Here is a 19,163-nt window from a genome sequence, read left to right as displayed (position 1 = left end):
CAAAACTCAAGGTGGTGGCCATTAGACGAGCATTATGGTGCAAAAATAAGAAACCTATCCATGGATCCTTAGATTGCTTTTATGAGAATTGATCTTATGCTGTGAAGTTGTCATGCTGTTTATATTAGAACTTAAATATGCTAAAATTAGAATTCTTCTTTTGAATTTATTTGCTGGCCTTCATTGTTAGTAGGATTTATCTGCTAAAATTAAAAAACTGGAGGAGAATTCATGTTCATTTTCTTTTTCTTTTTCTTTTTTCTTTTATTTTGGTGGTCTGTACGTATATAGTTGTTTTGTTGAATGTAGTTGTGTCTCCAGTTGGTGTGTTTTAGATCGGTATTTGTTCTGTTGGTAAAGGTTGCAGACTTCGTCTGAAGATAGTTAACTTTTAGACGTACATGATATTTACCTTTTAGGATTTGATATCTTCTAATCATATTAGCTAGTCGAGAAAGAGATACCTATAAAATGACTATTTGATGAAAAAGGTTTTTGGTTGAATCTTCAGGTATTGATGCTTGCTTGGCAATAAGGTTTTGTTGATATTTGCTATCTTTTATATGGTTAGGTTTCATGGGACTAAGTTAGCTGAAATGCCATTCATCGGTACCCGCCATATTTATAGACGTCAAGGAATGTGCCGTCGGCTCTTTTGCGCAATTGAATCTGTAAGCTACACAAGATGTTAATCTCCTCCTATTTGTGGATAATTGACGGTTGTGGGTTTGCAAATTTTAGTTTTTAAGACTTATTTTCTTCAATAGCTGCAACATTTATTTATTTTATTTTTATTTTTATTATTATTATTGCTCTATTTAGGCCCTCCGCATGCTTAAGGTTGAGAAACTGATTATACCAGCAATCGCTGAGCTCATGCACACTTGGAATGTGATTTTTGGCTTTAGTCCTTTGGAGCAGTCACTCAAGCAAGAAATGAGATTGATGAATATGTTGGTGTTCCCTGGAACAGATATGTTACAGAAGTTGTTAATCCAAGAGACAATTGTCGAGGAGAATACTTCTACTGGCTCAGGTTTTTATATAGTTTTCTTCGTTTTATGTTAACAACAAAATTGGTTTGACTGCCAATTTAATTATTCAGTCTGTTTTTGTTTAAAAGGTGCAAAGCAAACGGATTGTAGAAGTACAGAGTTCAGTAGTCCTAAGATGGATACAGAGACCTCATCTGGCCATGAACCTCAAAGTTGTGATGACACCGAACAGCATCACTCTAAGGAGAAAACAAATGAAGCAGCTGTTACTAACCCGAATCCTGAATCCGTATCTGTTTCTCTAAATGATACTTCTGCGGCAAATAGTCCTCTGGATGTGTTTTGTGAAGGTAAACCGTCATGTTCTCCAATGCAAACCGTAAATTCAGATTCTGATTCTGGTGATAAAGTTAAATGTTCATCTCCATCTGATTCAACCGACTCTCTTCAATGGAAAAATAAGTCTGGAATTCAGCATGGTATAGAGGACCATTTGCAGTCCACTTCCCAATGTATGGAAGTTGATACATCTTCAGACAATTCTCTTGAACTTAAGGTTAAAGTTTCAGATGAAGGAATCATTTGTTCTAACTCTCATGCTGGGCACGAGTTGGCTGACTCCGTTTCTGAGAAGAAATATTTTCCTCCTGCAATAGGCTATGGCACCGATGAGTTTCTAAATGACATACCCGTAGTGGATTCTCCTGAAGATGATAAGTCATTCAATAAGATTAATGGTCATGAATTCCACGAGGACGATTCCCATGCTAATGCTCTTAAACCTGCTCATTCGGTTGAAAATTTTCCCAATGACAGTGAAAATCCACTTGTCTCTTCTGCTAGCTTGTGTGGCACTAATGGAGGCCCCTTTGAAACATCTGATTGTAAAAATGCAAGACCTTATGGTAAAGAAACTTTTTCTGACGGAATTTGTGACATTGAAAATTCTCCACAGGCATGTGGGGCAAAAGCCAGAGGTGATTCGCAGGAAGAGAGAGCTGAATCTGGTTCGGTTTGAAATTGCCTCCATGTTGATGTTTGATCTCCAAATTATCATGAAACCACTTTGCTGGTTTGTGCAGGGCTCTGTTGCTAAATGACTAGTGCTTAGATTTGAGATGAGTTGCAATAATTGATATTGCTATTTAACAGAATTTTGGCATTTAGATCACAATCCAACTTCTGTTCGTTAACACGATTTTTTCAGCCCTGGAGTTCACAGAGGTGCCCTTGAAGGAACTAGCATGGTTCAATTCACCATTTCTCTTCTGAAATTGCTGCTTTGAAACATGAACACATTCATTATGCTGGCTGGCTTGGAAGCTCAAACTTCATGGTATGGTCGAAACCTGGTTCAGGATCTCTCCAAACCATCATATTTTCTAGAAATGGAGCAGTTCCATTCTTGATCAGGGTCAGCTAATCTCTTGGAGCAAAATCTTCTTGTAGTTGTAATGATTGATCACACATGGTTCCAGCGCCAATTTGTCTCAAACATATCTGTTATCGTCTGCTCAGCCTATTCGACAACCACAACTGCGAGAGAGCCAGAGAATTAAAATAACTCTTGTGGCGTTTTCAAGTTCTCAAGGTTTTCTGGTCGGGCCTTTTAACAGAAATATATTGACATTCATTCGTATTACTCATAAGAATGGTATGACCACCCTCTGTTGTATAGGCTGTTTTGGTGGAATCTTCAAGCTTGTCAACTCAATTTGTCTTGAATTTTTGCTGCTGTCTGTGATGGGCATTGTCTAAGTTCAGAGCATTTTCTGGGAAGCTACTTCTCTGCCAACCATGAGAGCTTAGGGGGGTTGGTTTAACATGTGTGAAAGCAAAGGGTAAAAAATATAGTTTTTAGTGAGTTAGAAATGGGGAGTCCATTGTTTGCTAACTGTTATTATTGGAATTACTTGTTATATGAAGATGAAATTGTAATTATTTGGTGCACATGTATTTAGTTTGAAATACTGCCTGAAGGTTTTGCTCCACATTTTTCTCAACCCCTCAACTATTATGTTTGTCTCTTTTGAACCCAAATTTGAAGCTCTAGGTTTTTTATTTTATTTTATTTTTTAATTGAAGTTGATAGCACTACCACATTGTAAAATAAATTTGTACAAGTGTTTAATAGATAATTGATTTTTAAACTCTTAGTTTATCTAATACATCTCTAATCTTGCCATTTTGTATCTAATAAATTTTTAAAAATTCAAAATTTTTTAAAACTCTAAGCTTCCAATTAGGAAAAATTAAAAATATATTGTAGTTTTAAAAACTATTTAGAAAAATATTGTACTTTCTATTTATAAAAATATTGTTTTTTTTAATAGGTCGAGGGTTCAAAATTCGACCTACCTAGGTCGAATCTTCGACCTTTAGATTATTTTTTTTCTTTTTAATAATTTAGACATTCGACCTTCTTCTTTTTTTTTTTAAAGAAAAAATCATTTTATAAAAACAATTTCTAAAAATGTTTTATTATTTTATTATTTTATTTAAACTCTAAAAAGAATAAATTAAAAAAAATAACATCTCATAAAAATAAAAAAGTGTAACATTCACCCACATATCCCCCCCCCCATCCCCCTCCCCCCCTACTTCTACCCACACCCCCCACACTCACCCCAACCCAAACCTCAAATGTCTGTTACCCCCCCCACACGCCGCCCGGGCCCCCCGCCCCTCCGCCCCCCCCCCCCCCCCTCACACGCATTTCCACACGCTCCTGCGTTGTACCCCCCCCCCGATTGTCGACCCTTCGAACCCTTGACGGGTTGCTCGCACCCCCCCCACCCCCTCCCCTTCCTTTTTTGATGTTGCTCTGGTACCTCTGCAGGTTCTTCATAATATAAATATTCATTATGCTCTCCACGACCCCGACCATGTCCATGTACGTATGAAGACGAAGGACTAGCCTCTGAGTCATAATGTCCTGAACCAAATACTGGCATCATCATCTTCGGACTAACATAATCAGTTTGATTCTGCGTTTGCATTATAGGGGGCAACTCTTCCACATTATGGGCAACCTCATCAAACTCATCCTCTTCCTAAATAGGTCCTATACATCTAGGAGCTGGTGGAGGAACAATAGGTATATTGTACATATAATATATTTCCTCCATATAGCTTTGGTTGTCACTACATATAGCAAGAATTTGGTTAGGATCATTCGCAACCTCATGGAGTCTACTGTTGTTCAATCTCTGTGAATTATAAAATAATTAGATAATATTTAAAATAAATTTAAATTAAAAATAATTAGATAATATTCATTCATTTACCAGATGACCCACAGCTGCTCCCGGACGAGTGACGTAGCGCCTTATGATATTATTATACCAATGAATATATTCTTGAGTGACATCTCTATCAAACTGTTCAAGAGAAATCCCCACTGCAATAAACCTTGCACGATAGTGCTATCGCACCACTAAATATGCAAATTTTTCGAACCAATCTCCAATTCTTAAGACAATATCATGCAGTACGGGTTCAATATTACAAGGCGATGGGACGTCCTGCTGAAAACCGAATTGTCTCATCACCCTATCAGGAAGATACCACTCACTAATGTGAAAACATATGAGAGAACTCATCGTCCGCCATATGTTTTGACCATTCGTACAAAAATTAGGCAAAGTATGCATAATAATTTTGTACGGCTCCCAAATAACCTGAAACACAAAATATTATATTAGAGAACAACATTAAAGACAAATACAATAAAAATGTGTATAAAATAATCAATTAGGTTCAGTGTAATGTACCTGATCAGGTTGAAGCAGATCAAACATGTATTTATACTAGCTGACTATATGTGTGGCTGTCCTAGTCACACAAAATTTGTCTCTCCATCTAAATTTTTAAATTGATAATTTAGAATCTAAATTAACTAAATTATTGATAAATTAAATTGAATTAAAACCACACACCGAGAATCGTAGGCTCGTCCAACTAACTGAGTGTCATTAACATGTTGTAGTTGTGAAGCCATTGTTGGAAATCGCTCCCAAGCCCATAGTTGCAAAAGTATGAGAGGCCCAACTATCTCTCGAACCTTAGGTCTTGTTGCTTTGTATAGTTGTCTATACAACCATTGCAAACATGCTCTACCCCACGAATACCGCCCCGTATCATAGAAGTTAGCTAATAGTGGCAGGAACATCAAGTGAACAAAATGACTTGATTTATCGGAAAACAGACTTCCACCCATCATTTATAGTATATATGCTCGCACATATCTTATGACGGTTTTCTCGTCTGCATCATCTGTGAGCTCACGGAATTTTGTTCCTAACCATATCAAACTTAACCTTGATTCTTTAATCTTGTCGGTAGGTGGGGTCGCACTGAGGTACAGTTGACAAACTTGTGACCAGTCATCGTACATCACTTTGGTGACCGGCTCACCGTCAACAGGTAACCCCAACAATACTTCTATGTCTTTTAGAGTGATAGTGCACTCTCCAACAGACATATGAAATGTATGCTTCTCGGGTCTCCATCTCTCGACCAAGGCTGTGATCAGATACTAGTCCAACTGAATAAATTCCAATCTGGCAACCCCATAGAATCTAGATGTGCACAGTAGTGGTAGTATTCGAGGGTGGAGCGGGATAGTGCGCTGGAGAACTGCCTCTCGACGCTTGCAAGATATTTCTCCAGTAGTACGATTTCTCCATACAACAGATGATCGTTGAATGGACTGGTTGTACAAAACATCGGGATCAACAGGTCCTGGGTTTAAAATCACGATCTGAAAGAAAAAAAATATTTATTTCTCAATTAAAAAAATATTTGTTCCTCAATTAGAAGAATAATGTACAACTTAATTAACTTAATTAAATAATGTATAACTTAACTAAAAGAAGAATGTACAACTTAATTAAAGAATAATGTACAACTTTATAAATTATAATAAAAAAAATTGAATATACACTAAAAGTATCTACACTTAATTAATTATCACATGATAAAAGAACATTATTTTATTTTCAATTAAAAGACCAGATATATAAACTTTATGAGAATTAAATAAAAAAATTGAATATACAATAAATTATAATAAAAAAATGAATATACAATAAATTATAATAAAAAAATGAATATACAATAAAATGAATATATAATAAAAAAAATATTTATTTTTCAATCCCTAACTATCTGGAGCCCGTCTTAGTAACGAAGGACATTTCCTTCGATTATGGCCTAACCGATTACAAAATCCACATCGTTGTCGAGTGGTTGGTTCTGTCTAATCCATCTCGTTGTGATAACGTGAACTTTTCGATCTACCAGGTTTTCTCAACAACGATGGATCAGGATGTAAGACAGGCATATTAGGGTGCATGATCTAGTAATCTTCATGCGGTACAGGTTAAAATTGAGGAGAGTAACATTCAGCATATGTTGACAATTTATAGTAGTCCTCAATAAAGTCTTCGTAGTTCATGTTAAAATGTGAGCAAACGGCCATAAAATGCGAGCATGGAATGCCGAATGCTTGCCACTTGTTACATGAACAGTACCGCTTGGACATGTTTAGCCTCAATATTTAAACGTTTCCTCCTTTGGCATTGAGACTATGACGTCTGGTCTTCACATGAAACACACCTTCATACCGATCGTATGATTGTACTTCATGTTTACTAGATCTTGCAGCCCATTTATTTATTTTCTCGTGTGCGTACCTGGATTTTTACTTCACTTAGTATTATAAAATATGTTTGAAATAAATTGTTAATAACATATATATATAATAATAATAATAATAATAATATTACCGGGTGTATTTATCTTGACGCTCCAATGCATCCCTTATTTCTTCTCTTCTTTTCTCGAAATAATTCGCGCATTTGAAGAATGTTATCTGAGCAAGAGCATTTATAGGCAACATTCAAGCTCCTTTGAGAACTCAATTTATGCACTCTGATAGATTTGTCGTCATCTACCCATATCTGAATCCTCCATCATGTGCTTGAGTCCATTACTCTAAACTAATGTTATAAAAAAAAAACTCAGACAACCCCGATTTATTCCTTTGATATCTTCAATTGCTTTATTGAACTTTCGAATTTGAAACTGACACCTGACACGATAAACATAATTTTTCAATGAATTAAATTTATACTTTTTATTGAAATTGCTGACGATATGTCGTAAGCAGAAACGATGGTGACATTTCGTCCCGCACCTCTTCGTGTATTACAATTTCTCTCAGGTGTTTCAGGAACCATCCCTATGAGTCTGCGGACTCTTCATCAGCAATGGCAAACGCAAGTGGAAAAAGATGACCGTTCAAGTTAACTCATGTAGCAATCAACAATTTTCCTCTATATTTGTCGTACAAGTGTGTACCATCTATCTGAATTATCGGCCAACATTTATTAAAAACTTCTATACAAGGACCAAATGCCCAAAATACAGAAGTTAGGATAACACGGCCTTCAGTAATCATTTCTTTAACTCTCTACTCTACACGTGTTTTGGGATAGGTCTGCTTAACCATATATAACTACCTGGGTAACAATTTATAAGACTCATTCCAATCACCGAATACTTTAGCCAATGCTTTTCTTTTGTCGTCCCATACCCTATGGTAAGGAACATGATATCCAAACTTTGATTTGATGTCGGACTGCAGTTGTGCCACACTGATAGATGGTTTTTGTCTTACGGCATCACAGAACTCTGGTGCAATAATTGATGAATTCAATTGCACATGACTTTGACTTAGTTCTAAATAAAAACATGTATGCTGCTCATCATACTTAGTGATCTCGAACAAGCCATGCGATTTTTTCTTTATTGCACGAAGTCTCCACTTATAACCTTCCTCCTACTTCTTACACTGAATTGTCCAAATCGTCGGTGTCGATTCAAAAACCTCATATGGTGAGTGACATTTTATTGCAAAACATTTGACCGCGTGTTGATGCATTTCTTTGTCTTGACAAATCATCCCTTTATACAATTGAGTATTGTCAACGTCCACAGAGACTACAATTTGGTCATGTTCTCAAATGCTATCGAGTACATTCATATCCAAATCGTTGAATACATTTGAAAGCATCTCATGTCCATGACCATCGAAATCCAACTCTTCAAATTCATCATCCGTTTTAGTTCTGAAGTCTCTGTACAAATTGTTAGCCGTCATATCTTCATTATCACATGGCGATGCAACTGACTCCGGATCAAGATCAATACATTAAGTTGGATCTTTAAACTGGCTAAATGATGTATTCAAGTTTATTTCCACCCCTATCCTATTTACATTTACATACAAATGCAGGCAGTGACATTGCAAGTTCATAGTTCACATTTATGCTAAAACTCCACTATCAACTTGGTCAGAGTCAATTTTCCATCAATACCATCAATATTAGACCATTTGTAAACAACAAAAATCCCAAGCATTTGTCCACCATTTTCTAAAAAAAAAAAAAAAACAAACAAACATCAACTTTTTATAATAAATATATTAAAAAATACTAAACTTTTTAGGAAAATCACAATAATTTTATATTAAATTAAAAATATTAAACTTTTTAATTTATAAACATAAACTTTTTAAGTTTTATGAACATCAACTTTTTAAATATAACAATTAATTAAATTTTTTATAACTATTTTTAAACATAACAATAAATTAAACTTTTTATAACTATTTTTAAACATAACAACAAATTAAACTTTTCAAATTACAATGAGATAAATTTTTTAAAACTATTTTTTCAAATTTAATACAAAATAAAAAATTAAATTAAATTAAACTTTTTCAATCTATTTTAAACTATCTTTTCAAAGTTAATACTAGAAAAATCAAATATCATAAGAATAAATTAAACTTTTTAAACTATATTAAACTTGTTAACTATCACAATAATTTTGTATTAAACTATAAACACCAACTTTTTAAACATAACAATAAACTAAACATTTTAACACTATAAACATCAAAGTTAATACTAAAGAAATCAAATATCATAAGAATAAACTAAACTTTTTAAACTATACTAAACTTGTTAACTATCACAATAACTTTGTATTAAACTATAAATATCAACTTTTTAAACATAACAACAAACTAAACATTTTAACACTATAAACATTAAAGTTAATACTAAAGAAATCAAATATCATAAGAATTAACTAAACTTTTTAAACTATACTAAACTTGTTATCTATCACAATAATTTTGTATTAAACTATAAATATCAACTTTTTAAACATAATAATAAACTAAACTTTTTAAACTATACTAAACTTGTTAACTAAAAAACAATATTAAAATATAGAATATCATTAAAAAAACGATAAATAAATAAAATTACTTATTGATCTTCAATTAAAAAATAATATTAAAAAATTAACATTATCATGGTAGACATCAATATAAGGAATAAAAATGATATATTTAGCATAAACAAATATTAAAAACAAAAAACTACTAATAAATAAAAGTTAAACTTCAACTCATAAATTCGACGGTAGTTCTTTTTTTTCTTCAAAATGACAACGTTCACCCTTTTTTCCTGTTATTTGTTATCTGGAAACAACTACAAAAAATTAAAAAAAAATAGAATCTATAAAATAATAATAATAATATAAGAACAAAAATAAAATTTATAATTATTCTTAAAAAATAAAAATTTAGTAGAGTAACGAACCAATTTAGTTTGTGATCAAGGGAGAGGTGTGGGAGCAATTTGTATCAATCGGAATAGAAGAAGAAAAATGGAAATGGAAAGTAAAAAATGGGAGGAGAGGGATTAATAGAAGAAGAGAAATGGAAACGGAAAGCTGGAAGGAGAGGGATTTAGTAAAGGAAGAAGGGATTAATAGGAGAAGGGATTTAGTAGGGATTTTGAAAATGCGCAAATGCAAACCGTGATCTGAGAATGGTGGGGTGGTGTTTAAAAACACATAGGTCGAGTGTTGAACACTCGATCCATGGGAGACTTATTAAAAGCGGCAGAGATGAAATTAAAAGCGGTGGTTGGGGAGGAGGTACGGCAGTAGGCAGCTTGTCAGCAGCGACAAAGAGATGGGACTACTCACTGCTTGTCAAGGGTTGAACTTTCGACTTATGTAGGTCAAATGTTCAACGTTCGACAAGTCTCGGCAGCAAGCGATCAGCAGCGGCAAAAGCGGCAGAGAGATGAGACTACTCACTGCTTGTCGAGGGTTGAACTTTCGACTTATGTAGGTCGAATGTTCAACGTTTGACAAGTCTCCATGCAAAGCTTTCACCAAGTTCATCGAGTTCTCAATCCTCGACATCCACCTTCGTCGAATTCTCAACCTTTGACTTCTAACTCGAACGGACAAAACAACCATGTTTCTCTAATTAATTTTAAATCCACCATATTTTTCTAATAACTTTTTCAAATCTACAATATTCTAATAAAAGATCCTCCCAATTATGTGTGTTAATAGATTCATGAATTTTAAAAGATCCAAAAGTGAATAAAATTTGTAATTTTTAAAGTCAAAGATTGAATAGACACAAACTTTAAATTTTTTAGACTAAAATTGTATTTATCTCTTTTTAAGGTAAACCTAAATTACAAATTTAACACGTGCTTGATTGTGTTATTATATGAGAAAACTTTTAATGTCCGATTCTTATTGTTACTTTTTATATTTTATTGAAAGTAATTTTGATTCATTTGTCCATTTACTTTTAAAATATTTATTTAACCAAAATGAGAATTTTTTAAGATAAAAGTAACATAAATGAAATTAACAAAACTTGAAAGCTATAAAAAATAAGGTTTAAAAACATTGGCAATATACGGTTGAGATTGCGCTGCGTATTGGTGTTATTTCTTTTGTTACTTGTTTTCGTTCTTGTAATTTTGTGGCTCATTCTCTTGCTTGAGTTGTTCTTGATTGTTTTGGTTCCTAATCTTCTTCTATTCAAGTAGTGTTTGAGGCACGTTAGAGTCTTGTTTTCAAGATTGGTTGTCCTCTCTTCTCCATGAAGATTGTGTTGGTTTTTTGTTGTTTTTTTAACAAGCTTGCGTTTAAAAAAAAAAAAAAAATCATTCTCAAATTTATTTTTTTTTAAAAAAAATACTTAGTAAGCCCAAATGTGAATTTTTTTAAAAAATAATGTTATTTTAATAGTTATTGACAAAAATAGGATTGGTTTGAAACTATGGACAAAAATAGGGTTGTAAAATTGTGGATGGAGTCCACAAGTTTTTCGTGTATCCCACCAGCCGCTAAATTTTTTTTTCACCTTTTCTTATATTTTTTTTAGTGTTTTTGTATTTTCGAGAATTTTTTAATGTGAAATTCAAATTTTCAAAGATCTATAGTAAAATAAAAATTGAATCAAATTTCTAAATGAAGGTTAAATCTATTTTTTCACATAGATTTATTTTATTGTAGATTTATAAATTTGTTTTAACATGAAATTCAAATAGATTTGTTCATCTTTATATCCAACTAAATCAATAAAAAAATAATAAAAATTCCATGAGTTTGTTATCTAACGTAAAAATAAAAATCGTATAACGCCTCCTAATCGATCCGGAGGCGGACGTGGTTGGTCGAGCCCTTTCCAATGGAGCTTTCTGCATCTCCCCGCCTCCTAAGCTCTCCCATTTCGCTGATGCTATTGAAACCCAAGTTTGGGTTTAGGGTCCCTCAGACTTCTTCCTCACCCTTCCACCTTCACCCTTCTATTTTATCTCTTAAACCCAATTACAGAATGGAATTTACTAGGACAGTATGTTGTGCTTCTTCATCTGAACGAAACGGGTCACCGGCGGCCATTTCTTCAACCGCTTCAGGTCGAGTCTGAACTCAACTATTTATTTATGCCCATTGATTTTCTTCATGAACTTTTTGATATTGCCGCTGCTTGTAGTGAATCTGTTTCTATTTCAAATTTCAGGGCCTCGAGTGGGTGAAGTGAAAAGAGTCACTAAGGAAACAAATGTATCTGTTAAAATAAACCTCGATGGCTCTGGGATTGCGGATAGTATTACTGGGATTCCATTTCTTGATCATATGTTAGATGTAAGTGGTTCCCTATTCTTGAACCCCTTTTCGGTTTTCTCTGTTTCTTTGAAGAAACTATGCTGCGTTCAATCGCTTAATGGTTGTGTTGTTTGGTTGAAAAATAACCCTTCCTAGCTGAGAGAAAGTGATTGTTTTTAGCTTCTCCTACATGAAATTCAGGTGGTATGATAGGATTTTGCCTGTCCAAACAGTATATTATCTCGTGGTTGTTCTTTTTATTGTATTGGTGAGTAATATGTATATGTTTTTATTTGATCATGTTAGCAACTTTCTTCACATGGGCTTTTCGATGTGCACGTAAGGGCCACGGGAGACATCCATATTGATGATCACCACACTAATGAAGATGTTGCCCTTGCAATTGGATCGGTATTGCACAACTTATTATAGAAGTTCAATTCTTGATTTTCTAGATTGTTGTACTTTATGACTGGAGATGTTTTCTCTGTTGATGCATGTCAATCAGAGTTTAAAAATGTTTTCTATGGCTTATGAACTGGATCTGTTTCAAAATTTCAGGAAATACTCTATTCTCAGTTTCATCATCTATTTACTATTGCAAATTAATACGTTAGATCTTCTTGCTCTGTAGGCTTTGCTGAATGCACTTGGCGATCGGAAAGGAATTTACCGGTTCGGAGACTTCTCTGCTCCTCTTGATGAAGCACTTATACATGTCTCACTAGTATGATCCATGTGTTATTCTTCTTTATGCTTCTATTTTTTTGGTGCTAATGAAGGCTGTTAGATAATTTCTCAATGCAAATTGTAATTGTCTTCAGCTGGGAACTAATCTTCAGTTACACTAAATGCCTCACTTATTAGGGAGTAAGTCCCATGTTTCAGAGCGTAAACTAATGGGGTGAGGGCAGTAATCCTATTGTTAGAGCTACACGTTTTGCTTTCAAGCTAGGTAGGCTTACGATTTGAGCTGTCGATCAATTAGAAGTAGCAGGATTAGGAAATGAGAAGGAGAACTTGTAGTAGCTTTCCAAACCTAGGGTTAGGAGCGTGAGGGTGCTCAAATATCCTAAAGATTAAAGGCATGTTTGATAACGATTTCGTTGATGGCCTTGATTGTAAAGCTTTTGGTCTTAGAGGAAATGTCCTTTGGTGGTGTGCCTCTCGGTTCCTTTGGAGGTGCATTTGGAACGAGAGGAATAGCAAAACTTTTGATGATAAATCTGATTCTTTTTGGATTGTTGTTCAATATACAGCTTCTTGGTGGTGCACTAATTACACCAAACACTTTTGTAATTATAGCTTTTCAATAATTTTTAACAATTGGAGGGCTCTTATTTATTAGCGCTTTTTTTTTTTTTTTTTCTGGGGGGGGGGAGCATGTCTACTCAACCCCCACCCTTAGGTTGTTCTCCTCTGTTCTTTTTTTAATACAAGTCTCCGTTTCTTAAAAAAAATAACGGTTTCATTGATAATTTTCTGTTTTCTAAAAAATTGCACCTGTTTCTTTACTATCATTTAACCTCTCCTAAATAAATATTTGATTTCTTAGCCAAATTTCAATAACAGAAACAAATTTTCAAAAAGTACTTTGTGTTTTGTTTTCAAAACATGGCTTAGTTTTTGAAAACATTTGCAAAAAGTAGATAAGAAAACAAATGAACTCGTAGGCAGAATTGGGGTTTGTCAGCTTAATTTTGAAAAACAAAAACTTAATAGTTGTCAAACGGAACCTAAAATATTCGTTTTTTTACTTATTCTAGTATTTTTTTTTATGCCTTTGCTTATTTTTATTCGTTCTGCATTCTAGTAACTTAAGTTAGAGTTGATATACAGGATTTATCTGGCCGGCCACATTTGAGTTATGATCTAGAGATACCTACTCAGAGAGTTGGAACATATGACACCCAGGTGTTTTGAGCATCTCTTTTTTCATTTATGTTTTCATGCCATCTTCTCTGTTAACCTATACCAGAATGGTTTCTTACTTCTATTTTTCTGTTCAATGTAATCTGATAGTTGGTGGAACATTTCTTCCAGTCTCTGGTGAATACTTCTGGTATGACTCTTCACATTCGACAGGTAAAAAAAACTTGGAGCAGTTCTATAACATAATGGTATAGAGGCCTAAAACAAATTAAACAACGAATCATGTAACACTTTAATTTGTGTTGTATTTACCTTGTTTGCCATAGTCTGTTTTTAAAATCCTGATTGCGGTTACAATAATATTCTTGGAAGATTTTTAAAACATGGTGTTTCTGTTTGAACCTAGTTTCTTATCTTATTCGTGAGACCTATGGTTTCTGCTTACCTAACTTCTGTTCTAAATTCATCTGTTGATGAGCAGCTTGCCGGAAAGAATTCTCATCATATTATTGAAGCCACGTTCAAAGCATTTGCCAGGGCCCTTAGACAAGCAACAGAGTATGACCCACGCCGTCTTGGAACCGTGCCCAGGTATGATATCCTACTTGTCAATTGTCTCACTTGTATTTGGAGAATCAACTGAATGAATTCTGACATGACATGACAATGTTCGTATTGTTTGGTCTACAGTTCAAAAGGTGTTCTATCACGTACTTGATTGTTGGCATCAACGTGCCAAGATAAACTTGTGCCTTAATATGGTAAGCTTTTGTCTCTCGTACCTTATTATGTTATGAGCCTGACCATGGTGATTATTTAAACTGACTTGCTTTATTTTACCTAGAGATAATTGATTGGAGCAATGCTTCATATGCAATCGATCAACACTTGATTCAGTCCTGTATGGAGATGGATGTTTGAGCAGGAAGGAGATGATGGCAGAAAAATTATTGTACGGTTGATGATAGAACATTATTGTATATGAAAATGACTGATTCTTCAGCTTGAATCATTTTTTCGTCTTATATCACTGTTGTAATAGTATTTATGCATTAGATATTAGTGCCCTCTTCTATGGAATCATCGTTGAGTAATAAGGCTCAAACTGCCATGGTTGAAAGTTTTGATATGTTCTACTTTTTAACTTATCTTTTTAATTGTTTCTCAATGGGCAGGGGAAATAAGAAAAGAAATGGCTTATCCAGATGTTAGGCAGTCAAAATTGTACTTCTATTACAAAAATTGGTAGATTTAATTGTAGTTCAAAAGCCGATATACTAGTGAAGCTAGAAACAAGAGCAGCCATGTATGCTCAGTTTCGATTTTTCCTTTTTCAATCCATTGAACATAAATTCTCCTGTATGATCAATAAGGTGAGGAATAGCAACAAAAGTAGCTGCATACCTCACAAATCTAAGATGTGAAATGTTATGTTAACAAAAATATTCATCTAGACCTCAAATGCTCATCAGTTACAAGAATTCTTCAGCCTTATCCAAATCATCAAGTATATCAGATTTAACAGCTTCTGGCAGTGGCGCAGATGGCCCAGCCTTTGCGTAAAAGCCTGCCAATGACTTTATTGCTTTCTCTAGCACAACGTAAGATTCCTGCATGTGAGTGAGTGAAAATGTTGTTATAAATTCATTATGATCATCATGAACTAACATTAGTTGTTTTTCATTAGTTATACCTCTCGAACAACTGTTCGTTGTCCCAACCAATTGCTTAAATAGTCTCGAATGGATTCTTTTGCAGCATCTGCAGTTCGTCTAAATTTAGCACCGTCCTTAGGGTCTTCCTGTAATGACTCACGCAGCGTCTTCACCACCTCCCTTGCAGACTTCAGGTAAGCCTTTGGCAATACTTTCCCTGATTTGGTTTTCTCATTTGGATCAAATATTGATTTGATCGTCCCGATAACTCCATTATCCTCTTCCTCGTCATTTGGAGTTTCTTCGGCCCGGGCTGAAGATGGTGTCAATCCATTGTTACATGTGAGAAACACAACCAATGACATGCCACTACACATTAAGTGACGTCTACAAACTTCTTGAGATGGAAGCACAACTTGAGACCTGGATCGCAGTTTATCTGTTATATTGCATAAGACAAGAAAGAAAGAGTACATAAACTTATGTACGGGTGCATTCAGATTCAGAACAAGGGAATTGTACATAGGTTGAGGAAATACTCGTCTTGAACTTTCCGACATATAACAATTTAGTGTATAATGATTTAATCCTGGTACTCTCAAATCTTAAATAATTCAGTCCTTCAACAATTTTAACATGTAATAATTTAGTCTATACTTTAAAATTTGTAGCAATTTAGTAACTACTCTGATATAACTTGTCAAAATTAGGTTTTAATTTTTGTAACATAACTATTTAGTCTTTATAGTATATAAACAAATTGATCCCTAGTTAGTAAACTAATCTACCTGAGTAAAAAGTTCATTAGATCTAAATATTTTGCACAATTAAATGAAAGGACTAAATTATTATTTAATAAAGTATAGAGACTAAATTCTTATTTATTAAAGTATAGAGACTAAATTCTTATGAATTTTGAAGTAGGAGTAAATCTTTGCAAACTAAACTTCAAGAAGCCATGAAAGTTAATGGATTAAAAATGGGTTTGAACCTAGTATGTATAAATGATACAGCATTCAGGAATATGCCTGCTGCAATGCATTTTGATATTTCAAGCATCAAAAGAATGTTCACTTCTCCAAGTATGAGACATGTTATAAATGGCAACCGGCGAGAAAAAGAAGGTGCAAATATATTTGGCAACATTTCAAATTCAACACCGAAGCCAACTTATGGCTACGGGTGATGATGTTACTTACGCCCATTTTCACTTTTTAAGTTTCTATCCAATGTTGAAATAGTCGTAGGGCAGATATTTGCTTGAATAAATGCAGCCATCTTCGTTCTTGTTAATTACTCCAGCCAAGTTGAGCCACTATTCCCCTACTTCATCCCCAGCAATTCCCCTGCAGGAAATAAGGCATTAGTATGTTTAATCGTGGGTTTATCATGGAGCAAATCTTCCCATTACAAAACCAAACCATAGAAAGAAATCTTTTCTAACTTGAGAACCATTGAACTTGCCGTAGATTCTGTTAATCAATTGAATGCCAAAATTGCGACAGAAACAAGCACCATCAATGAGTTTAATCAGAAATTAAACAGAAGTGAAGCAGCCATCGAACTCAAGCCATGTGTGTGAGTGTGCGCATAAATGGAGTAACGGAGAAGAAGCTAGCATCGTAGTTTATACCTAATTCTTAACTTTGTGGCTGCCTTGTACGAAGTTACGAACCAGTGAAGAATCGGTGGAAGCAAAATCCGGAGAAGAAGAGAAACTTTTTAAACCTAATCGGGAAGATGAATTGAAAGAAGATAAGTTGGGAGATGGAAATGAAGTTCGAGTTCTTAACATGTGGTTATGCTTATGCCGAGAGCGGTTTCGTGTCGATTTCTTGGTAAGGCGGAATAGAGATTTGGAAAGGAGCCAGCTTTACGGGAAATCATGAGAGTGAAAAAGGTTAGAATAAAAGAAAAAATGTTATGAGTTGGAAATTAATTTAGGGGCATTTCGCACTCAAAATTTCGAGATAAGTTTGGTAATTATTATATGAGAGGTTAGATTTGAAATTAGATTGATTGTGTTTGAAGTGTAGAGTTTATTTGAATTGAGTTGGAATGTGTATGTTTGGGATGTTGAATTGAGTTGGGTTGAGTTAGAAAGTCTATGTATTAAAGTGCAAAGTTAAGTTGAGTTGTGGTATCTAATGCATTTTTTTCCAAATAAAATTGATTTTGTCTTGATTTTTTTTTTACTTTAAATGTTGCTGTCGAAGGTGGTTGTCGGAACTCGGAGTTAGTCATTGGAGGTTGACAATGCAAAGATGGTCGTTGAAGTGAGTTAGTCATCTGAGTTGGCCGTAGAAAGATGATCATCAGAGTGTGGTAGCGGTAGTCAATCGATGAGTGGGTTGATAGGTGGAGCCATTGAAAATAATGGAGGAGGGGAAGGATAATTGGGGGTGAGTTAGAAATTACTAACTTCCACCCCAATCACGTCCAACTATCAACTCTTGTAAGGATCCAAAACAGAATGAACTAATCAAAATTAGGTGATGCATAGAAAATATATAGAATTTGATGCATAGAAAAATATATAAATTAAAGATAAGAGAGGAAAATGATTGGTTGAAAAAAATGGGAGGCATCTTGGTTTTAAATTAAGGTGGGGCTCATGTAAAAATTACATAAATAAAAAATGTACCAATGGTGCCATATGTGACACATTAAAGGGAAGAGGTAGGGAAGTTTTTCCTAATACAGTAGGACTAGAAATGTTCTCTAACTTTTATCAATGTAATCGATCTTTATGTTCAGATGATCCAATCTATGTTGTGGTAATATCAAATAACCCAAATTTTAAAACGATGAGTACCGACATTTTGATTGTGTCACATATAACTTAGATTGCGTTCGTTATTTTCTTTGTTCTTCTCGCTCGCATTTCTTTCTTCTCTTGCAACTTGCATTGCCTTCTTCCCTCTTTCTCTCCCCTATGTTTCTTAGCTCTTCCTTTCCTCTTGCCCCCATGCTTCTAGCCTTCTTTCAATTGTCTATTGTGATTACGAGGATCTACTATGCTTCCACGATTTGAGAGGAACAAACGCGCAAAGATTTTGAAAACAATGACGGATATTTTTGCTTACATTATGCACCCCTTAAATCTCGCTCGTTACTTTCTCCGTCCTTCTCGCTTGTACTCCGTTATCCTCTTTGCACTCGCATTGCCTTTTCCCTCTCTTTCTCACTATCGCTTCTTCCTTATTACTTTCCTATTATGCTTGTGCTTCTAACCTTCTTCCAACTATATATTACGAGTACAAGGATCTACTCTGCTTCCATTGTTTGAAGAGGAGAGAGGTAGAAATGAAAATGCGAGGATTTGAGGGAGGAGCACGAGTGAGAGTGACAAAGAAAATAGCCAATATGATCTAAATGTTTTGCAATGTGAACAAATATTAGTTTTCATTGATTTCAAAATTTAGGTCCCTCGGCATTATCTTAAGCAAATTTAGGTCATCTATATAAATATCTCAATATAATCGTAAAATGGAACGTGGATAGATTTAGCTACAAAATTGTTTCAACTTATAATTTTTTTCTTCTAATAATTAAATTATGTAGTAGTAGAAATTCAAATATTTGAGGGGCTGTCAGTGGTTATTATAGTGTTTGGGATGTATACTATTTTAGTTTAGAT

The 19,163-nt window shown here is 34.3% G+C and overlaps 3 protein-coding genes across 3 annotated transcripts; 2 read left to right on the top strand and 1 right to left on the bottom strand.

The window, feature by feature from the left end:
* The first annotated feature begins 434 nt into the window (after positions 1-434).
* Positions 435-2,986, top strand: LOC150030718 (uncharacterized). Its single transcript, XM_090309412.1, has 3 exons — positions 435-671; positions 823-1,036; positions 1,124-2,986. The coding sequence occupies exons 1-3, from the start codon at positions 564-566 to the stop codon at positions 2,011-2,013; spliced, it is 1,212 nt and encodes a 403-aa protein (XP_090165538.1). The 5' UTR covers positions 435-563; the 3' UTR covers positions 2,014-2,986.
* Positions 2,987-11,502: 8,516 nt separating this feature from the next.
* LOC150030717 (imidazoleglycerol-phosphate dehydratase 1, chloroplastic-like) lies at positions 11,503-14,988 on the top strand. The gene is made up of 9 exons (XM_090309413.1): positions 11,503-11,806; positions 11,911-12,035; positions 12,303-12,407; positions 12,631-12,723; positions 13,836-13,910; positions 14,019-14,081; positions 14,350-14,459; positions 14,559-14,629; positions 14,713-14,988. Exons 1-8 carry the CDS (start codon positions 11,578-11,580, stop codon positions 14,584-14,586), a joined length of 828 nt encoding a protein of 275 aa, XP_090165539.1. The 5' UTR covers positions 11,503-11,577; the 3' UTR covers positions 14,587-14,629; positions 14,713-14,988.
* Positions 14,989-15,076: 88 nt separating this feature from the next.
* Positions 15,077-17,482, bottom strand: LOC120067839 (photosystem II D1 precursor processing protein PSB27-H2, chloroplastic). The gene is made up of 4 exons (XM_039019433.2): positions 17,157-17,482; positions 16,723-16,869; positions 15,562-15,962; positions 15,077-15,478 (listed from the first exon to the last, which is right to left on the bottom strand). Exons 2-4 carry the CDS (start codon positions 16,799-16,801, stop codon positions 15,341-15,343), a joined length of 618 nt encoding a protein of 205 aa, XP_038875361.1. The 5' UTR covers positions 16,802-16,869; positions 17,157-17,482; the 3' UTR covers positions 15,077-15,340.
* Positions 17,483-19,163: the final 1,681 nt, after the last annotated feature.

The sequence above is a fragment of the Benincasa hispida genome, unplaced genomic scaffold (assembly GCF_027475165.1).
Source record: "Benincasa hispida cultivar pf3 unplaced genomic scaffold, pf3_genome.v1.1 HicScf1667, whole genome shotgun sequence".
Taxonomy (NCBI): domain Eukaryota; kingdom Viridiplantae; phylum Streptophyta; class Magnoliopsida; order Cucurbitales; family Cucurbitaceae; genus Benincasa; species Benincasa hispida.
Note: the sequence above shows the minus strand (reverse complement) of the source record. Positions and strands in the feature narration are given on the sequence as shown.